This window comes from Vombatus ursinus, unplaced genomic scaffold, assembly GCF_900497805.2.
Source record: "Vombatus ursinus unplaced genomic scaffold, bare-nosed wombat genome assembly UNPS02014810.1, whole genome shotgun sequence".
Taxonomy (NCBI): Eukaryota; Metazoa; Chordata; class Mammalia; order Diprotodontia; family Vombatidae; genus Vombatus; species Vombatus ursinus.
The window spans coordinates 14,964,369-14,987,912 of record NW_020954588.1 but is presented as its reverse complement, the minus strand read 5'-3'; the positions used below and the strand labels follow the sequence as shown (position 1 = coordinate 14,987,912).

General features: G+C 39.2%; 1 protein-coding gene across 2 annotated transcripts in view; it reads left to right on the top strand.

The window, feature by feature from the left end:
• Window positions 1–23,544, top strand: part of ANKUB1 (ankyrin repeat and ubiquitin domain containing 1) — a 40,074-nt gene that overhangs the window by 4,212 nt on the left and 12,318 nt on the right. For both annotated transcript variants that reach the window (XM_027875948.1, XM_027875949.1), the window contains exons 2-3: window positions 9,196–9,339; window positions 18,449–18,665. In XM_027875948.1, coding sequence (XP_027731749.1) covers window positions 9,196–9,339; window positions 18,449–18,665 — 361 coding nt within the window. The remainder of the gene's footprint in view (window positions 1–9,195; window positions 9,340–18,448; window positions 18,666–23,544) is intronic.

Genomic DNA, 23,544 nt, shown 5'->3' with positions numbered 1-23,544 from the left:
GTATTTGCTTCTGTGCATTTTTGTCATCCTGTTGGCGAGACACGCATAGGGGTGGGGGTGGGGCTGCCATTCCCCTCCTGTAGAGGTCACCCCCATCTTCTCTACCCAGAATGAATTGAGAGCTATTGGGGGTGGGGGGAAGGGTGGGACATAACACTTAAGGGAAGGAAAGATGGGGTTCTGGAGAAGCAGGTAAGGAAGGAAAGACAGGAAGCTGCTAATATGCCAGCCTACCCCAGAACAGGTACCACAATGACCCAACCTCTTTGGCTCCCATGCCAGAGATTCATTTCCCCAGATTCAAAACCCCAGCCAGAGTTGGTTAGGGCACATAGCCTCAGTGAAAATGGGCCCAGAACTGTGGGGGGTGAGGGGAAGATGGTCCCCCAGGTCACCTCACAGAAGAGAGGTCTTCTGTCCCTGGTCATAGGATGATCCCACACATGCCCCTTATGGGGCAGCTATGTTGTCACTTAGCAGGATTCCACTGTAGAGGTTCCCCGTGCCAAAGCTGTGGTGACTTCCCCAGGACTGAATTAGAATGCCCCTGACCCTATTTCCCCCATAAGCCCTGTGAATTTTATTGTGCAATGTGGCATAATAAGGTGATTTTTAGGAACAAGTATGTCATGTCTGTTAAGGCAGAACTGCCTCTAATTTTGAAGGGAAGAGATATTTGCTGCTGGAAGGGCTCATGAAAGGCTTCATTGAGAAGGTTGGGCTTGAGATAAACTCTGAAGAAAGCTAGAGATTCTAAAAAGGCAGAGAGGAGAAGGGAGTGCATTCCATTTGCCTGAAAGAATGTAATAGAATAGGTGCATATGTTCATTCCCTCACTGACATTACCCTCCTGATTCTCTTCTTACCCGCCTGAATGTTCTTTCTAAATTTCCATGGCTGCCTCTATTGGCTTAAGCATCATCTCTATGCAGATGACCCCTCATTTGCAGATCCAGATCTCATCTCTCTCACATCATCAACTTCCTGTTGGGTATCTAGACCAAGATGCTCCATAGGCACCTCAAACTCAAAATATTCAAAAGAGAATTCATTAACTTTGATCCTAAACCCAGCCTTCTTCTTCTATTCCTATAAAGGCACCATTATTCTTCTAGTTATCCATGTTGCAAACATGGAGTCATTTATGACCCTTCCTTCTCCCTGACCTCCATTTACAACTTTTTTGGAGGCAATTGGGGTTAAGTAACTCGCCCAGAGTCACACAGCTAGTAAGTATCTGAGGCTAGATTTGAACTCAGGTCCTCCTGACTCTAGGGCTGGTGCTCTATTGTCACTTCCTCTTTTCCAACATCTCTTCCATCCATTCCTGTCTTTCCACTCTGACAAACCACCTGAATCTGAGGCCCTTATCACTTCTCATCTAAACTATTGCAACTGTCTCCTAAATGGTCTTACTGAATCTAACCTCTCCTATCTCCTATACATCCTTCAGGCAGCTAAAACATTGATTGGTATTCCTAAAGCACAGGTGAGACCATATTAATGCCCTGGTCAGGGACCTTTGATGGCTTCCTATTTAGCTTCCTCCCTTCCTCTGTCTCCTCTCTTTCCCTGATCTCCCTCTATCCACAAAGGGAATCATTGCCTTACCTGCGGGTGCTCTGCCCAAAGGAATATTAATTTTGTGCTGAAACCTCGCAAGATATCTTGGAGTTTACAAGCTAGGTTTCTCTTTTAAGGACTAAGCCTTAAACCTAAACCACTCTGACTCTCACTGATTGGCCAACAATAGATCCCAGCCCAAGCCTCACCTGGTCATCGTTTGGGTTCAGACGGCTCAGATCGAAAGTAAATAGCAATTGTTTCTGTTTTGGCCAGAAACTCTGAGGGTCTTCCCCTCCCAGATGGATTTTTTTTTTGACTAGGTAAAAGAGGCCATTTTTTGCCTCATTTCTTACTTAATCTCAGTCACTGAATGGGCATTGCCTCAGACAAACTGAGACCTGGGAAAGACCACTGTATCGGGAGCCATCCACAGTTGTCCTTATCTATATCTTGCCACTGGACTCAGATGGCTCCAAAGGAGAGGGGGAGGCTAGTGATTTTGCACAGTCCTACCTCACTTAAATCCGATTCACTTGCAGGTGATAATATCACCTTCCCAGATGTCATGGTCCTCTTAGAGAACAAAGGACAAACTAGAACATTTAGCTTCTGGTATAAAACATCAACTCCTGTATTTGACATTTAAAACCCATCTCAAACTGCCTTCAGCTTCTCTTTCCGGAAAGGTTTCGTGTCCTCATGTTCTCAACTTTCCCAAGCTTACTTGTTGTTCCCTGTAATTAACATTTCCTCTCCTGCCTCCCACACCTTTGGAAAAGCTGTCTTACATTCCAGGTGTGTTTTTCCTTCACTGCTACACCTTAAAACCTATAACTTTTTTCAGGCATTAACTCCAGTGCCACTTTTGTACCTGAGACTTTCCCTGATCCCCATCCACCAGCGGCCTCCAAAATTTAGCGCTGTTTCCTATCCACTCGGCTGCTTTGATGGGTCTGCGAACTCAGTGAACCATCACATCATGGAATCATAGGATCTCTGAGTTGCAAAGAGCCTCAGAGACCAACCAGTCCAACCTGCACCTCGATAACAATCCTCTCTACCACGTATTCAACAAACATTCCTCCACACTTTTCTGGAAGCCTTCTTGTGAGGGTTTACTAACTCGAATTTTGGGGAATAATTTTGCTCTATCAAACCAAAATCCTCCTCTCTGCACCTACTGCTTATTGCTCCTAGTTACCCTCCCTACCAAGCAAAACAGAGCTTATTCCTTACGCTTCTGTTAATGCAGCCCAAGATGACATTAGCTTTTGGGGCACCATGTCGCAGAGCTGACTCATATTGAGATTATGATCCAAAAAACTCCCCAAATATTTTTTATACTGTAATACAGGTTAGAGAACTAACTAGAATTCTAGAGTTCAAAGGGTCAAGTATTTCTCCTTAGCCCTGAGAGGGATTTGGACTATGGTGATATTTGAGCCGGGAGGTGGATTTGAGTCATATCCCAGAACTTTGAAAAAGGGAATTTAGTCTGAAGGAAGGTGATACTGTGAAGACTAAAGAATACTGTGGGACTAAATGGGATAAGCAGAAGAGACAGTGAGGGAGACACTGTTTTTAGCCCCCTGCCAGTTATCTAAGGAGCTGAGCTAAAGAGAAAGATGATAGTGGAGGAGCTATGAGTGATCAAATAGAAAGAGAAGACATTCATTATGATACAATGGATTCACATAAGTGATGTGAGTATGTTTCAACATTAGGAAAATAATCAACATAATCTTATTAAAATCAAAAACATTCAATACTATATGATTATCTCAATAGATGCATTAAAAAACTTTGATAAAGTGCAACACCCACTTGTGCTTTAAAAAAAAACAACCTTTAAAATTTAGCTATAGGAGGGATTTTTAAAATATTTTTATTAATTTGTTTTTAGTTTTCAACAATCACTTCAATACGCTTTTGAATTTTAAATTTTTCTCCCTCTCCCTCCCCAAGATGGTGTGCAATCTGATACAGGCTATAGATACACATTCCTATTAAACGTATTTTCACATTAGTCATGTTGTAAGGAAGAATTAGAACCAGTAGGAGGACCACAAGAAAGAAGAAACAAAACAAAATGGAAGGAAAAAAAAAAGCAAATGGTATGCTTCAATCTGCATTCAAACTCCATAGGTCTTTCTCTGGAGGTGGATAGCATTTTCCATCATGAGACTTTTGGAGATGTCTTAGATCTTTTGCTGAGAAGGGCTAAGTCTTTCGAAATTAGTCATCCCACAATGTGGCTGTTACTGTGTATAACATTCTCTTGGTTCTGCTCACTTCACTCAGTATCAGTCCATACAAGTCTTTCCAGGTTTTTCTGAAGTCAGCCTGCTCATCATTTCTTATAGCACAATAGTATTCCATTACATTCACACACCACAACTTGTTTAGCCATTCCCTAATTGACGGGCATCCCCTCAATTTCCAATTCTTGGCCACCACAGAAAGAGCTGCTATAAATATTTTTGTACATGTAGATCTTTTTCCCATTTTTATGATCTCTTTAGGATACAGCCCTAGAAGTGCTTTTTCTGGGTCAAAGGGCATGCACATTTTTATAGCCCTTTGGGCATAGTTCCAAATTGCTCTACAAAATGGTTGGATCACTTCATAACTCCCCCAACAATGCATTAGTGTTCCAATTTTCCCACATCTCCAGCATTTATCATTTTCCTGTTTTGTTATGTTGGCCAATCTGATAGGTGTGATATGGTACCTCAGAGTTGTTTTAATTTGCATTTCTAATCAATAGTGATTTAGAGCATTTTTTCATATGACTACAGATAGCTTTAATTTCTTCATCTGAAAACTGTCTGTTCATTTCCTTTGACCATTTATCAATTGGGGAATGACTTGTATTCTTATAAATTTGACTTAGTTCTCTACACAGTTTAGAAATGAGGCTCTTATTAGAGACACTGATTGTAAAAATTCTTTCCCAGTTTTCTGCTTTCCTAGGAGAGATTTTTTTTTTTTAATCATTAAAAAGTCTCTAAGAGAAAGAGGGGAAAATTGAGCTATGGCAATGAGAGAAGAGCTCACAGTGTGTGCTTGGCTTTGTGAAGGTCCCTTGGAATGAAGGATTAGGACTGAAACTTCTGATAATAAATAAATAAATAATATTAATAAGTGTTTATTAATAATAACATAGCAATCTTAATAAGTACTTAATAAATACCTATTCCCTTCCCTTATAATCATCTCTTCAAGCATATCTATCCTTTCCCTGCTTCCCTTCTCCACGTCTATCTGATAATAGGAGCTGTTATTAGATTTTTTTTCTCCTTACTTTTTATCTAAAAGCTGTTTCCTTTACATTGTCTTTGTTTCATGAACAGTCATGCAGGCTTGCATTATGTGTCTAGATACTTAATATGATAATTTTTGTAAAGCACTTTGCATAGTACTTGGTACATAGTAGGCACTATATAAATACTTATTCCTCCCTCCTCTGCCCCCTCTGCTGCCCCCTTCCCTCAAGTCTGTGCTAAGAAAGGAATGGAGGAAGCCAGGGGTTAGTTGGAAACACATGCAATTTAAGTATTAGGTCAGAATGTAGGAATTATCCTAACTGAGGGCTTCACAGTCTTATGATTTCATTCATCATTTTTTCATCGAATAGCAAAGAAAGGAGTCCTATGGACATGAGAGCCATTATATTGCCCCTAGATTAAAATCAAACGAATTATTGTAAATGGTGTGGTTGATTAAATCTCCAACCTTGAACTTGAAAGGGGGATTGGGAAGAAAAGGTGGTGCCCAAAGAGATAGTCACATCCTGAACTGGCCCTGGTCTGGAAAAGAGATAAGAAAGGTCTGGGGAGTATTGCTCCAGCTCCTTCCAAAAGGGAGGGAGGGAGTAGAAAGGCACAAGTACCAGTTGGCCAACTTGACTATTCACAGCAACGCCTATTGGTTATAATATGAAATGCTATCTAGCCCTAAATCCTACACAATTTTGTGCTCATGGAAAGCATAAGATTACACTTCTTCCAGAGAGGCAGCATGTTATACTTAGCATATTGTCTGGCACATAGTAGGCACTTAATAGATGTTTATTGTATTATGTTGTATGATGGAAATAACAAGGGACTTGAAGTAAGGAGACCTGGGTAATAATCACATCTCTGACACTTGGTAACCTTGTGATCATGGCCAAGTAATTTGACGTATTTGAACCTCAATTTTTGAATCTGTAAAAAAAGGGATAATGATATTTGTATAGTTAATCTCATAGGATTATTGTGAGCAAAGCACTTTACAAACCAGAGAGTGCTATATAAATATGAGTTACAGTACTATATGAATGATTATTATTTATTATATCCATTAGAATAAATCTTATTAGAGAACAGAGATCCAAAAGAAAATGAAATAATGATTTCTGGGAGAAATGCATTATTGAATTCAACGAGTCTCTTTTCTTCATCATGCGCTTTTTCTATCAGCTAATAGTAGCTATGTGGTGCAGTTAGATAGAGATATAGGGCAGAAGTCAGGAAGACCTGAGTAGTAACAGCATTACTGGGTCAAAAGGTATGTAGTTTGATACCTTTTTAGCCATAGTTCTAAATCATTCTCTAAAATGGTTGGACCAGTTCACAACTCCACCAACAGTGCCTTAGTGTTCCTATTTTTCAACATCCCCTCTAGAATTTGTTATTTTCATTTTCTGTCATATTAGCCAATCTGATAGGTGTGAAGTGGTACTGCTGAGTTGTTTCAATTTGCATTTCTCTAATTAAGAGTGACTTAGAACATTTTTATATGACCATAGATAGCTTTGATTTCTTCCTTTGAAAACTGCCTGTTCATATTTTTGATCATTTATCAATTGGAGAATGGCTCTTATTTTTATAAATTTGACTCAGTTATTTGAGAAATGAGGCCTTTATCAGATTAAATTAACCTCAATTGCCTCACCAAAAAAAAAAAAATTAGATTGCAGGCAGCTAGGTGGTGCTAGGTGAATAGAGTGCCAAGTCAGGAGTCAGGAAGACTCATCTTCCTGAGTTCAAATCTGTACTCAGACACTCATTAGCTGTGTGACCCTGGGCAAGTCACTTAATTCTATTTGCCTCAGTTTCTTCATGTGTAAAATGAGCTACAGAAGGAAATGGCAAACCACTCCAGTATCTCTGCCAAGAAAATCCCAAATAGGGTCACAATGAGTCAGACACGACTGAAAAATGACTGAACAACAACAGATTATTATGGTCGTTTACTGCTGTGTATTGTGTACCTAATCTATTCTACTGATTTACCACTCTATTTCTTAGCCAGTAGCAGATTGTTTTTGATGATTACCTCTTTGTGATATATTGTGAAATCTGATACTGTTAGGCTACATTTCTTCACGTTTTAAAAAACTGATTTCCTCAATATGCTTGACCTTTTGTTCCCCCAAATAAATTTTGGCATTATTTTTTCTAGCTACATAAAATAATTCTTTGGTAGTTTGATTGGAATGACACTGAATAGGTAAATTAATTTTGATAGAATTGTCATTTTTATTATATTGGCTCCACCTACCCACAAGCAATTAATATGTTTCCAGATGTTTAGATCTTTCTTTGGTTGAAAAGTATTTTATAATTGTTTATATAATTCCTGGATTTGTCTTGGCAGGTAGACTCCAAAGTATTCTACTGTCTATAGTTATCTTAAATAGAATTTCTCTTTCTATCTCTTCCTGCTGGGTTTTATTGGTAACTTATAGAAATGCTGATGATTTATGTAGGTTTATTTTATATCCTGCAACTTTGCTGAAGGTTGTTACTTATTTGAACTAATTTTTAATTTGATTCTCTAGGTTTCTTTAAGTACACCATCATATCATCTGCAAAGTGGTAGTTTTGTTTTCTCTTTGCCTATTCTCATTCTTTCAATTTCTTTTTCTTGTCTTTCAAAAAGTATTTCTGAAGTGCATAGGATGTGCCTGGACTAGTAACTCCTTTATTTAGCTTTCTTAGTTCTATACAATCTGGCCCCAAGCTATTTTTCATCCTTATTGGACGTTACTCTCCCTCCCACACTTTGCAATCTAGCCAAACTGGCTTTTTCTTTGTTCCTTACTCACAACACTTCATCTCTGAGTTTTTGCACTGGCCATCCCCCATGCCTGGAATGCCCTCCCTCCTTCTCTCACCTCCTTTTCTCAAAGTTCCTCACTTCCTTTAAGATGCAGCTTAGCCACCATCTTCCATATGAAACCTTCCCTACTCACCATAACTGCTAGAGGCCTCCTTCCCAAACCACCTTGTATTTAACTGTTGTATGTGCATATATGTCTGTGTGTACATTTATATATCTATATTTAAACTATCAAAACTAATTCTCCTTGAAATTCTCTCATAATTTTAATACAAGTATTCTGTTATTCTTGGGTGGATGTGAGTCACAGAGTACCAGAGACGTTAAAGAACTGAAAATGAGTTTCATACACAGGAGAAAGGAGGAGGTGCCTGACAATTGTAAGCAGGACATAACACATTCTAAACTAGGAATTATGAAAGAAAACCAGAGTAAAGGATGTTGTCAAGAACACATCTGAGTACTTTACTGGTACTGGGTTATGCATCCATCATTCAGTTTCAGAAGCCAAGACCTTTGTCCCTTTTCACCAAAAGGAATTTGGCTCCCATTTGTTGAAAACCCTTAAACTTTTAGATTCCTTATAGACTCCCCTTATCTCCCTTCCAAAGCCTTAGCCTTGCCTTTTGATCTTATTCAGATGGGCCTTCCTCCCTAGCCCTAAAAAGAACCTGGCTCCTGTTTGTCTATGATTCCCAGAAAAACCTTAAACTTTTAGATTCCCTTCAAATGGAATTCTCACCTAGACCCTTTTTTTCAAACCCCCTCCCTTCCTCTGGCCACCCAAAGGTACTTTAAGTGTATAAAAGATCCACTCTAACACCCATTTAGACACTGAGAATCTCTCACGCCTAGAGGCTGAGAATTTCTCATGCCCAAAAGGCTGAGACTGTCATGCCCGCTCATCCCTACAAGCGATACTGATGTTTGGGTTCCTTGGGAGTCTGGCCTATATGCTTTATCTCTAATAAACTTTTTCTCTGGCTGGAAGAAGATTTGAGTTGAATTCTTTCAGGCAGGGCTCAGTGCCATGATCTTGGGGTGCCTCTGTGCATCTAGGAGCACCCCAAAACCTCTAGACCTCTTCAGTACCTTCCCAATGCCAAGAGAAAGTGAGGAAAGCCCTCAGCACAATGAGTGACTTCCTTTTGTCCAACTTATGGGAAGACATGGACAAGTCACATAGGACAAATGGTCATGGATGGGTTGCAATCTGATTCACTGAAGGGAATATACACATGGATGAGATCCCAGATACATTAGAGTATTTGAGTCTTAAGTATTAATGCAGGGACAATACACCTGCTACACCACAGTGTAGACAGATTTTACCATAACCATCTCGAATTTTGTTTTTCCTAGATATGAACTATCTGAATATTTTTAAAAAAATGCATCTCTATTCTGTTTAAGGCTTTTTCTTTTTCTTTTTCATTTTAATGGCTATTTTTGATTTGAGGTTTTATTAGAAATTTCTTGGAAATGTCCTTTTTTTCACCATTTTTTATTATCCATTTAAAGGATTACTTCCATATTCCACTATCTGAGGATAAACAAGGCAAGATGTACCTACAACTGATGTATGCTGGAGCTGTGCTAAATGATGACTGGAGTCTTGCTGATATAGGAATATCACTTGGTGCAAATCTCAAGTGCTTGGTCAAGGTATGATCAGAGCGATAGTTATTGAAGTTGTCTATATCATGGTTCCACTAAGTCATAGTTAGTTTGCCTAAACTTAACATTACTATTATTACCTAAATCTCCACACATAAGAGGTACCTAATCATTAGAAAGAATAACAAGGTCATTTAAAAGAAAGTCAATGAGTAGAAAAGGTCTTTGAAGAGTTCTTTTTGCAAGATAATTGCAAAGTAGAAGGATCTCTTGCTTGTGCCCTAATTGAATTTGGGTGGTTCTTAGCTTAGGAACAACTTTATAAGTGATGGTTAGTTTTACAGGCCAGCCCATAAAAACCTTTTTAACCAATACACACTTCAATATTTCAGCAATCTGCCTTTGTCTTTGATGTGAGCATTCTTTCTGCCCATTAAGACTAAAAGCCTTTATGACTTAGTAGATGTTCTTTAAGAATTGATATGGCTGAAAAATTCATTACCCCATAACCAACCTGGGTGATGAGTCTTTCCAGACTTGAATAAGTTACATATAATATGTCACGGAACCATACTCAAGTTCTTTCACTCTTGGGAGGGCCTGCCAGTGTTTGGGATCTACTGGTATAGCTTTTAAGAACCCAGGGCCAACCTCCAACAAAAGGAAGAAATATCAGAACTTCAGGGAAAGATTTAACCAATAATGAACTTGAAATACAGTATTAGTGATGATATAGAACCTAATCAACATTGATATCAGTGGTTCTCCACCACCTGAGCCTCTTCTCCACACATGTGGATGTTCAGAAAAGCTATTCCAAGTTTGAGACACCCTGTGAATCAGGACTCACTAGAAACCTTAGCTCATGAACCCTCAGTATTGCATTTACTTTTATTAGCCAGCCAGAAGATGCATTAATTCAAAACAAGCCATCTCATCAAACATCACAGCAAATGAGGTGAAAAGCAAAGATAGCCCATGAACACATAGGACAGACTCTTACCACACCACTAGTGGAGAGAGGCATAGAGAACATGCATTCCCTATTCACAGGAATTCACAGACATCTAGAACATATGTGGCCAAGGAACATATGTTGCCAAGGCATGTTAGAACTCCAGTGCTGCATAGCTGCTCATGTACTCTGATGAAATAATTTTGTTGCTCCTTACTGACTCTGGTTAAATACTGTATCTCTACTCCCCAGCACATCATCTCCACCGAGAATCACTGTTAGTCTGTTACCAAGCTATTCTCTGATGCCATCTGCTACTTCAGTTCCTCAAGATCATCTATTGCTCTCTGCTCCCAGGTGCTGAATTTAAATGGTTGGAAAATCTCTTCTTTATGAAGGCAGACTGATGATCTTTTAGGGAAGGGTTCTCATACCCAGCTAGGAAGTTAATAAAAGACAGCAGAATACTCCAGGCAAAGATTAAATCTATTCTTTTAACTTTCTTTTTCTGATGCTGATTAGGGTCCATAGCCCCTAACAACTGTCTGACTTGAGGTTAGAAAATTCCTTAAAAATTCCTATTATATCACTGAATCTGAGCTTTTGGAGGGAAATCTTTCCCCTAGAAAACCCCAAGAGTTTTTGTGGGAGCCTGGGTAACAAGATTGACTTTACTTCAAAGGTTCTCTTGACATATAAATGAAGTTAGGGGCCAGAACAAAAACTAGAATAAGTAGGCGGGTTCCATATCTCAGTCTTCATTATAAATATCTGCTACATTTATCCTATCCTCTCTGACTCCCTCATTGTGTGACATTGACTTTTAAACTCTCTGGGCCTCTTATTTGTCATCTATAAAATAAGGAAGGTGAACTAGAACAGGGGTTTTTCCCCTTCTTTGGATGCTGTTATCAATTCAGTGAAGCCAATGGTCCCCTTTTTAGAACAATATTTTGTTGCCTACATTTATAATTGAAGGAAATGATCATTTCAGTTAGAAGTTAGTGAAAATGAAAATTTTCTTTTTTTCCATCTAAGTTCATGGACCCCTGAAATCTATCCATGAATCCTTTGGAGTCTCAGTCTAGAAAGTCTCTGAGGAGTCCCTTTCTATCTCTAAATCCTATGATCACCTAAGAGATGGTAGGACTCCATGATCTCTAGAGCCACTTATAGCCAGGAACTGCTGGACTTGATCAGTAAAGTCCCTTCCAGTTCTAAATCTCTGATAGGCAGGCCACAATGGAAGTCAAGAGTGCAGCAGCAGCATCAGCAGTAAAGAGAGCTGAGGGCGCATTCTAGCCTCCAGGGATGGAATCTTGCCAAGACACTGGATTCAATGAATACACCTAATATTTCATGAATTTTTTGCTGATCTCAATCATCACCCTTCTGTAGAGCTACCCTAACACCATTTCTGGTCACCGGGTTCATGCAGGACAATGCTGCACTGTCTGAGAAATCAGCTGCCATCCAACTCACAAACACTGGCCAGTGCCAGCTTCAGTCTTGACTGAGCCCTGGCTGAGGTTCTGTAATAACACAAGCCGATGGTATAAAGCAGAAAAATCTCACATATATATGGCAACAATCCAAGATGAGCAAACAGAAGCTATTTCTTCAATAAAAGGACCACGCAAATACATTGTAAGATTCAAAGAATGCTGTTCCACCAGCTGTATACTTCTTAATCTATCTCAGGTGACTGAAGGCATGTCACACGTCAAGGCATAGTCTTGCATTGCACAATTGCATATACAAACATAACTAGCAACCTAGGTACTACTTACCCAGTCAGACAGAAGCTTTCCCAGGAAGCTGGTCACACCTAGATTCTAAAGAATTCTTCTGAGAATTTAGGGAAGCAAGAGCCACTTTACTGGTTTTTTGGCAGGGCCAGGAAAACATTAGTTAACCTATGAATAAAATATCCTTCAAAGTGCCCCAAATGCTTATGGGTAAGAACCTGTCCTTAGTACTTTCCTCAAACGCTGCATACAGGCAGCTATTAAGTAGTAAGATATACTGGGAAAATATTCAATTTTTTTTTGGTTGTCTTTGTTTTTATGTTGTGATTGTGTGAAGAGCTAGTTTGCCTTTTGACGATTTTTAAAAAATAGGCAGTGCCTTTACCAGTTTTGGTTTAAGATTTTTTTGGTGAGGCAATCAGGGTTAAGTGACTTGCCCAAGATCACACAGCTAATAAGTTTCAGGTGTTTGTGAGGCTGAATTTGAACTCAAATCCTCCTGACTCCAAGGCCGGGGCTCTATCTACTGCATCACCTAGCTGCCTCTCCTTTACCAGTTGTACAGGATTGTTCTACCCCTAAAAGTATCACATGAACAATTTGAAATGTCCTTGTGGAAGGTATTTTGTAAATATGTTAGGCCTTTGCAAGGGCTTTTTTTCTTGTGCACTTCTTTTGAAAAGTATTAGATTTTTAAAGAAAAGAATCATAGATCCAGAAAATACTTCACAGACAATCTAATTCAACACCCTCATTTTTTATAAATAATGAAAGTGAGGTTAGGTGACTTGCCTCAGGTTACACAGGCAGAAGAAAGTGTCTGAGGGAAGATTTGAACCCAAGTCCTCTGATGCCCAGAGCAGCACACTTTCCACAATACCACATTGTCTGTTATAACAAATGTCCGTTAACAATGAAGGGACCCTGTGGAAGAAAAATAATAGAAACAAAGGAAAAATGAATATGATTGTTTTGGGTAGGGAAATGGGGAATGAGATAGTTTGGGGAACCTGCGGCCTCAAGGCCACATGTGGCTCTCCAGGTCCTCAAGTGCAACTCTTTGACTGAATCCAGACTTCACAGAACGAATCTCCTTAATAAAAGGGTTTGTTCTGTAAAACCTGGACTTAATCAAAAGGTCACATGTGACCTTGAGGCCGCAGGTTCCCCACCCCTGGTTTGAGCTATCACCTTCCAGCTAGAAGAGGGCTGTACTACATGAGAATGAGGGAAACCCTTGTGAACCATATTTTTAAATCCACGCTTGTACTAACCTATGGTTGAGTGGATAGATAGCCAGTCTTGGAGTCAGGAAAATCTGCTTCTGACACATACTTTGGGTTTGTTTGTTTTTTAATTCCATCTTTCTCAATTTGTTATTTATTTATTCATTATCTATTTATTTATAACATTAATTTTTTTTTAATTTTGATTTCCAAATTCTTTTCCTCCCTCACTCATTAAGAAGGCCAACAATATGATACCCATTATCCATGTGACACATACTTTGAAAAGTCATATGATACAGTGGAAAGAATACTGGATTTGGAATCAGAGGTCCAGGCCAGAGGTTCCCAAAGTTATTTGGCCTACTGCCCGTTTTTAAAAAAAAAAAAATTAGGGACAGCTAAGTGGCACAGTGAATAGAGAATCAGCCCTGGAGTCAGAAGGACCTGAGTTCAAATGTGGCCTCAAACATTTGACACTTAATAGCTGTGTGACCCTGGGCAAGTCACTTAACCCTGATTGCCTCACCAAAAAAAAAAAAATTTATTCAGCACCCACCTGGAAATCTACTTTCTTTAACCCTTTAATGGTTTTTTGAAATTTGCATCATTTCAAAAAAATATAAAAATTTTTTAAAAGACTCATCTTAAATTTAATAATTTATTGTAAATTTGTGGGTTTTTTCCTGCATTGAAATTTTGATGACACAGTATTACGTCATGTAACTGTATAATATCATATTGTAAATAAGTCATTACATGCACATATTCCTGCTGATGCATACTGGACTTCCCAACAATGTGCCACACGCTCGACTGCCAACACTTGCTTTTTAAGACCTGTCAGCAGACTTGACCACTGATGGGTTATAACTCACATTTTGTGTGTTTATTTGGAAAATAATGTAATCACTAGGATTTTATCTCTGTTACACAACAGATGAAACAAGTATGAACAGTTTTTCAAAATTTTTCTTCTCTTCTTTCCTTATGCTTCCATACCCCCCCCCATTTTTATTCAACTCCCCCCAATTATACCCGAGACTACTACTGCTTCTCTAGATCATTCCAGCACCCTCTATGGGGGCAGTATTGCCCACTTTGGGAATCTATGGTCCAGGCTTTAAACACTGCTTCTACTATTCTCTGTATAGGAAGGAAGAACCACAAAAGGGAGTGCTGGCCAGGGAATTGATTCAGTTCAACAAACATTAACTGAATTGTTTGTTGAACTGAACTGACAGGCAAACAGTGAGATAGGCCATTACTTATGGGAACTATGTAAAGGCAGTCAGTCTGCAGCAACCCAGCAGCATTAGCTTTTCCCCCAGGACGTGTGGAGGAAGAGGTTGATTACTTCATCTTTCTGCTTCAGGAAAGGGGCTTAGGTGACCCAAAAGAAGAAACTGTTGCCACATACAGTGGAAAGAATGAATCCTCTGGGGTCAGAGGTCTTTTTTTGGGGGGGGGGGTCAGAGGTCTAATATTCAAATCTCGCGTCTGCCACTATCTGGGTGACATTGGGCCGGAAAGGCTTGTGTCAAAAAAAAATTCTTCATTTTTGGCTTTTGCCCTGATTAAGGAAGCAAAACTCAGGACAAAGAGAATTAATTTTTTATTAATTTATTTTTATTTAATTATTTTTATATTTATTAATTTATTTTAATTTATCAACAATCACTTCCATAAGCTTTTGAGTTTAAAATTTTTCTCCCCCTCCCTTCCTGTCTCCCTCTCCAAGATGGCACGCAATCTGATATAGGCTATACATATACATTACTATTAAACATATTTTCATATTAGTGATGTTGTAAGGAAGAATTAGAACCAGAAAGAGGAAATAAAACACAACAGAAGGAAAAAAAAGAGCAAATAGTATGCTTTGATCTGCATTCAAACTCCATAGTCCTTTCTTTAGATGTGGATAGCATTTTCCATCATGAGAATTTTGGAGATATCTTAGATTCTTGCATTGCTGAGAAGGGCTAAGTCTATCAACATCAGTTATCACACAACATGACTGCTACTTTTGATACCTTTCATAATGAGACAGACAATTGGGATAGATCCAGGTCAGCAAAAGGGGATGGGCCATTGCACTTCATTACCTCCCCAAATACCAGTAATTGAGGGTTAACAGGTAGCTCCTAAGTGATATACAACAGGTGAAACATCAGTTCTCTCTCTGGAGAAGGATAGCATTTTTTATCATAAATCCTTCAAAATTGTCTTGCATCATTGTATTGCTGAGAACAGCTAGGTCATTCATAGCTGATCATCAAACAATATTGCTGTTCTGTATATAATGTTCTCCTGGTTCTGTTCATTTTACTCTGCATCAGTTCATGTAAGTGTTTCCAGCTTTTTCTGAGAGCATCCTCCTCATCATTTCTTATAGTATGATAGTATTCCATCACAATCATAGACAACAACTTGTTCAGCCATTCCCCAACTAATGGGCAGTCCCTCAATTTCCACTTCTTTGGCACCACTAAAAGAGCCGCTATAAATATTTTTGTATGGATGGGTCCTTTTCCTTTTTGTTTTTTTTATCTCGTTGGGATGTAGTCCTAATAGTGGTATTGCTTGGTCACAGGGTATGCACAGTTTTATAACCCTTTGGGTACAGTACCAAATTGTTCTACAGAATGGTTGAAGCAGTATACAACTTCACCGACAGTGTATAAATATCTAAATTTTCCCACATCCCCTCCAACATTTGTCACTTTCCTTTTCTGTCATATTAGCCAATCTGAAAGGCACAGGTGGTAACTCAGAGTTGCTTTAATTTGCATTTCTCTAATCAATAGTGATTTAGAACATTTTTTCATATGACTATAGATAGCTTTGATTACTTTGTCTGAGAACTGCTTGTTCATATCCTCTGACCACTTATTAATTGAGGAATGGCCCTTATTTCTATAAATTTGACTCAATTCTCTATATATTTGAGAATTGAGGCCTTTATCAGAAAAACTTTATAGCAGGTGATACAAAGGCTGCAGACTGAGTAAAGGCTTCCCCAGTACTGATTTACAAACAGGCATGAGAACAATAGGTCACTGAGTCAGCATAACTTCCAACCATTGGACTAGATGTCCTTGAGGCCCCTTCCAGCTTCAGGGCTATGATACCATTCTGTGATCTAGAGCATAAACTTATTGATCTGTGGGGGCAGAAAAATGGCATTAGCTTGCTGCCATAGCCTCAATGAAAGGACTTGCCTATTAGATGTCAATTGCAGAGCTGATTATGTCGCACTCTGCGTGCATGTGTGTCTGTGCTAAGCCACCTCTAAGGACAGCTCTGCTCTTGACTGTGCTACGAGCTGCCCGGGGTCTTGGGAACATTGCTCATGGAAGGATTTGACAATGAAGACTCTGTTACCAAGTCAGGAGCAGCTGTTCCTTGAACAACACCTTCTAAGCCTTTTCCTCTTCTCAGAGATATGCCTATATCAGAGTTATAAGACCCTCCTGATCAGAGGTCACAGGACCTTAACAAGCACAATCTTGGTTCTCCTGAAAGCATCCCCCAACCAAAAATATTTTCCTGAGACTTACAACTTTTTATCATTACTATACTTTAATGGCATCTTAATTGGACTAAGGCAATGGGTTTTATTGTTGTTGTTTTGCTATTGCTGAAGGGTAAGAATTAGGTAGGTATCATTGTAATCAGGGATTTTTTTTTTAAGGAAATTGGGGTTAAGTGACTTGCCCAAGGTCACACAGCTAGTAAGTGTCTAGTGTTTGGTCTGAGGCCGGATTTGAACTCAGGTCCTCCTGACTTCAGGGCCAGTGCTCTATCCACTACGCCACCTAGCTGCCCCCAGGGATTATTTTTTCTAATTAATCTACTGCTACTCACTTGTCCCATGCCTGAAATCTAGACTATGTGATACAAAAGAGAGATAAATTTTTTATATAGAAGAAAAAGGTCTTTAGCATGGAGATGGGGAAGTGGAGAGATGGGGAGATTCTCAGTACCTGAGAACAGCATGAGGACATGGGCTGCCTTAGGAAGTAGATTGTAAAGGAGAGATTCTGAAAGGAAGTATATATTTGGAGGACAAACTTTACCTATCTCAAAATTTTGCCTGAAAAATTTTTCCTTCAAAGTACAACTCAGGTGTTACCTACAGATTTAGTGTTCTGCTGCAAACCATCATCACTTGAAATAACCTGATATTTATTCCATATATATTTTGTATTTAATTATCCACACATACATTGTTTTCTCCCTAGGAGAATGTAAGCTCCTTGAGGGCAGGTTTTTGTTTCAGGTTTTGTTTTTGTATCCCCTATTCCTAACACAGTGTTTCAAACATAAAAATACTTGTTGAATTGAAGTAAATTAAACTGAAATTGACTCATATGATTAGGAAACTACTTACTGTACTGCCTTGATGAGGGTAGAACATCTAGTTTTGAGAATTTTGAAGAACTTGGCATGGGTTTCCCTTTTTTCAGAAAACTGAAACTCAATAGCTCGTTGCTTATTAACTTTTGGAATTTATAAGGGTGTGTGTGTGTGTGTGTGTATGTGTTTTATGAACAGAAAGACTGGGGTAGTTTGTTCCCAATTGTACAATTTTCCAGTAACCTTTTTCTGTACAAGAGCCTTAGCTACACTCTTTTTTCTTGCATCATCTACAAAACAATAGGAAACAAAGATAGAAGTTTTTACGAAACTAAATGAAGGACTAGGTGTAAACATTTCCAATCAAACTAGAAAAAAGTAGGGCCATTTCCCAAACAAAATTACTCAACATTATTTAAACTCCTTATCCCCTTAGTTTGTGGACTCAGCAGCAAGTGAAACTGAATTACTCTTAATCCTAAGTGAATCAGTTAGATGACATAGTGGATGGAACATTGGATTTGACGTCAGGAAGACCTTGGTTCAGATCATTTCTTAGTCACTAGCTTAACTCTGGGCAAGTCACCTAACTCTTCTCAGCCTTACCTGAAATGGCAAGATAGCACCTAGCTCCCTGAGTTGTTGTTAAGATCAAATGAGATAACATACAAGGGGCTTTGCAAACCTTAAAGCACTATGTAAATATTAGCTATTTTCATTATTAAAATCAAAAGGACAAACATCTCAATTGCAGAGAAGTAGACTAGAGTTCAGTGGTCTTTGAAACTGAATCTTTTCTTCCCATTCCTGCTTTTTGGACAGCAGGGCTAACTTATACCTCTCTTTGCTTTTTTCCCCCCACTTAGAAAGAAAACAAACCAACCCTCTACATCTACAATGCAGTAACTCAAAAAACAATGCCAATAATGGGGAGCATTTACCTTCTTGGTAAAAAAGTGTCGTATCTGAAAACACTGATAACCCTGAGATGTGGCTTTCCAGTGAGTATCTTCTGTCTCCGGACTCCTCAAGGAAGGGAGATGTATGACTGTAATACACTGATTGATTACCAAACAGATATAGGTACAGTATATGGTTTTTTACTTTGGAAACTCTTTCTAAAACTTGTCCATTGCAGGTCAATTTCCAATACAACAAACTCCAAGGTTCTGTCTGCATTTTTCTTTTGTACAGAAATTTGGCTTGAAATTAATATTAAAAAATAATAATTTAATGTTTATATAGTATAGGTTATATAGTTTGGTATAGGTATATTATCCCTGTTTTACAGATGAGCAAAATGGCTTAGAGAAGCAATATTGAATATTGCTCGAAGTAAATGATTTGAGGATTGGAAAAAGGGAAAGGCTGGCGAGGAAAGACTTTTAGTTTACTTTTATAACTTTTAGTTATACTATACTACTATACTATGTGCTTGTTATAATGAGATTGGATTTGTGCTATGGGTACTGCACAAGTGGGCAGTTCTTTGCTTTGGCTTTTCCTATAGAGTTCATATAGTAATAACATAATAAAAATACTGAGCATTTTTGTGCTTAAGATATGCAAAGTGCTTTACAAATACAATCTCATTTTATCCTTACAATAATCCTGGGGAGGTGGATGCTATAATTTCCTTCATTTTACAAGAGAGGAAACTGAGGAGGAGAGTGGTTAAGTGATTTGCCTGAGCTCACATAGCTAGCTAGTATTTGAGACCAGATTTGATTTTCTCACTCTAAGTCTAGCCATTGCACCACGTAGCTGCCCCCTGTCTAATGAAATCTTTGTCAAACAATTATGAAGACTTAACATTTCTCCTTTCTATAACTTATTGTTTCAGGACCTCAAAGCCCTTTGAGATTTATTCATCTAAGCTCACCAAACATCACAAAACTCTAACAAAATTTTGTCCCCTTTTTGCAACAGGGCAACTGAAAGCCAGAGAAATTACATGATTTACCCCTTTTCCCTTGACGTATGGCATAGCTTTTCTTTACACAGCACTGTACTAAACATTGGGGAGGATTAGAAAAGTCATCCAGTTCACCATTCCTTGTGCTAAAGGAACTCTCAAGCTGCTTTCTTATACAAACATCAGAGCATCCATGACAGCTGAGAATAGACCCTGCCTTGCTTTGCTTTCAGGTGATCCTGCTGAGAGTTTAATATGACAAACCCTCTCTGTACCTATACAGCAATCATTCAACCAATATACTTTCATTGAATGACTTCCGTAATGATTGTTTTTGTTATGTGGTTGGGAGACATGGAACACTAGTCTCCAAAGGATTGAAAACAATCAGAGGCAAGGAAGAGATCTTTGTGGTCATGAGCAGGCTGAAATTTGTTAAAAATAAGGAATTATTAAGAAATAAAGCACAGATTATTAGGAGGCAACTAGGTAGCTCAGTGGACAGAATGCTGGGCTGGAGTCAGGAAGACCTGAGTTCAAATCCAGCCCCAGATATTTACTAACTGTGTGACCCTATGCAGGTCACTTAACCTCTGTTTGCCTTAATCTACTGGAGAAGGAAATGGCAAACCACTCCAGTATCTTTGCCAAGAAAACTTCATGAACAGTATGGTCCACATGGTCATGAAGAGTTGGACATGACTCAACAACAGTAACAACAGATTATTAACAAAAAAAATTTAAGAGCAAAAGAGATCTGATGTACATGTGGCAAGAACAGATGATAACTGGTGGAAAACCTGTGTACTCATTTGGTATCCAAGAGAAGTCACTACAAAGTGAAGAAGGCACTAACACATTGGGGTAGATCCCCTGTGAAGAACTTAGGGGTGAATGTGGATAAGAATTGCATAGGAATTGTAGGACTCCTCCATCCTGTAAGGCAATGTTATAGTAGATTGAGTGCTGCTTTCTACCGGGCATCACATCTTTGGGTGTGTCCCTCCATTGTTCTTGTGGTAAGTGTTTCTCTCAGCTTTTGGGCCCTATCTCTTCAGGATCTTCTGATTATCTCTGATGTAATGACTAGAAAGCCTCTGTCTGATGAGGGCAGGTTAACCATTCTTTTAGTACCTAAGGTTAACCAGAAGAAGAAAAAAAAAAAAGCCACAGCATGGCAATTTCCTCAACTGTAAAATGGAGATAATAATAGCCCCTACCTCTCAGGGTTGCTAAAGGATCAAATGAGATAATATTTGTAAAGCACTAAGCATAGGGCTCAATAAATGTTTGTTCCCTTCCCCCCGTGGTCACACAGCTAATAAGTATCAGAGGCTGAGTCTGAGTTGAGAACTCTATCCATTGTACTATGCTACCTCTCTTTTGCAGTGGGAAGCAAAGCGGCTTATTTGCTTTTCTTTTCAAACAAGAATGAGTAGAAGCCATAGAATCTTAGAGGGAAAAAGGACACTGCAAGCCATCTGTTCTAAATTAGTAGCCAACCTGGGAATTCCCTTTATGTCTTCCCTGATAGGAGATGATCATAGACTTTGTTTCTTGAAGATCTCCTTATGTACTGATATTTTCTAATGAGACAGTCATCCTAGCTTACAAAGTGCCTCATTCTGTTTCTGATCACTCAATGGTTATTATACTCTTTATGGTATGAGGGTTGTCCCATACACCTAAATCCCAATTAATGTAACTAACCAGATACTCCAGCCTTGATACCTTTTGACTGAAAACTCCTCTTTAATTGAATTGCAGAATCAATAAACCAAAAGGGTAAATGAGGTGTGAATAATTCCTGAATAACTTTATTGACTCAATCAATCAATCAATCAATTCATCAACTAAAGGTATAAACTAGGTATGACTTGAATAAAAGCAGATGAGTCACATAGGAAACATCTTGTGGTTGGTTGAAGAGAATGAGTCAACCTGTAGGGCTTGGATAAAATGACAAGCCATTTTGGAATCTGGTAATCCAATAGCAGGTCAGTCAAGTTCCTAAGAGGGAATCATTTGGGAGGGAGAAGAGAGTCTTTGTCTCCTCCCCACCTCCTTTGACAAGAAGATGAACCTGTGAATTTTGAAAGGTCAGAAAATTTAGATTTCCCATGAGGTGTTGGTAGCACTATCCATGAAATGGCAGCAGCTGACAGCAGCCTGAATTGGCAGCTAAAGGACAAACTGAACCCACAGAAGAAAACAGATGCCTCTACAAGAGCATCAACTTTCAGAACCCAGCAGAGAGCTACAAACACTAGAAGAGGTGTTCATGAAGATTCTACAAGATGAGAAAAAGACTTCCAGAAATCAGGTACTCTGAGTCACACCTTTGTCACATATGGCTTCTAAGCTTGAGTCCAACTCTCCTCAGGGATCTTACATGTGCCAGGAGAGAATGTATTCTCATTTTGGGAGGATGTTTTATACCAACTTCTCTTATTATACCACCTTGGGAAATTCCTTATTTTAAAAGTTAATTCAGTCTGTCTGGATGGTAATCAAAGGAGCAAACACCATATGCGGGTTTGTGAACAACAGTACTAAACAAACAAACAGACATATTAGAACCCTGAGGGGAGAAGTAGCTAGCCACTTTCTGGGATCCCAAGCTGATAATTGGTAGAGTTAGTCCACAGGAAGTACTATATTTATAGCAAGCTGAAAATCTATCTTGCATTGATCTGAGGTCAGAACACAAGAGCTACATGATAATTTTGGAAACAAAGGTGGAAACCTTAAGTGTGTGTTTTAGAAATTTACTTTGAAACCTGAGAAATGTCAGTTAGTCCATATACCTCTGAAAGTCCCTTTGCCCATTATCTTCCTTCCTATCTAAATGATCAGCACTGAAGATGGCGGAGGGAAAGCAGTGACTTGCTAGAGCTCTCCCCCAAACCCCTCCAAATACCTATAAAAAATGGCTCTAAACAAGTTCTAAAGCAACAGAACCCACAAAAAAAACAGAGTAAAACAAATTTCCAGCCCAAGACAACCTGGATGGCTGATTGGAAAGGTATATCGCACCAGGCTGGGAGAGGAGTGCAGTTTGGCACGGGCCCGCAGGCCGCAGCGATCTTGGAGCAGGCCTCAGAGGACTGAATAGCGGGCAGCTGTGGTGGTTTCCAGACTTCTCAACCCAGGAATGCCAAAGACAACTTGGAAGGTCAGTGGGAAAAGTCTATGACTGCAATGAGAGAAAAAGCTAGGTCTTAGCCGCCCCGAGGGCAGCGGCTATTTCCTGAGCTTCTGGCCCACAGACTGAGGGGAAATAGAGTGGCTGATCAGAGGGGGATTGCAAGGATCTCTTTGCCAGTGCTGAGGCAGGAATCTCTGGCTTTGCCCATGTTTGGATTGGGGTCACAGTTCTGAGGGGCAGTCCTGGGGCGAGGAGGAGCGCTGGCAGTGGAGCTTGTTGTGGTGTTTGAGAGGAAACACCTCGCCCCTTATCATAGCACCTTGGAAGAACTGACACTTTTCAGGTCCCTAGAAGTATCTCTGAAAACAGCTATACAAACCCCCAAAGCTTGGGACAGTACATTCTCCACATTGGAAACAGACTCTTACCTTAACAAAGAGTTTAAAACTCAAGTAATTGTTTGGGATCATGAGCGAGCAGCGCAAAAAGAGTCAGACTATATTATCTTACTTTGGTGACAAAGAAGACCAAAACATACAACCAGAAGAAGAAAACAAAGTCAAAGCTCCTACATCCAAAACCTCCAAGAAAAATATGAATCAGTCCCAGGCCTTGGAAGAGCTCAAAAGGGATTTTGAGAAGCAAGTAAAACTCCTAGGAATATTGTAGCCAAATTCCAGAGTTCCCAGGTCAAGGAGAAAATATTACAAGCAGCCAGAAAGAAACAACTCAAGTATTGTGGAAACACAATCAGGATAACACAAGATTTAGCAGCTTCTACATTAAGGGACCACAGGGCATGGAATATAATATTCCGGAGGGCAAAGGAGATAGGATTACAACCAAAAATCACCTACCCAGCAAAACTGAGTATAATTCTTCAGGGGAAAAAATGGCCA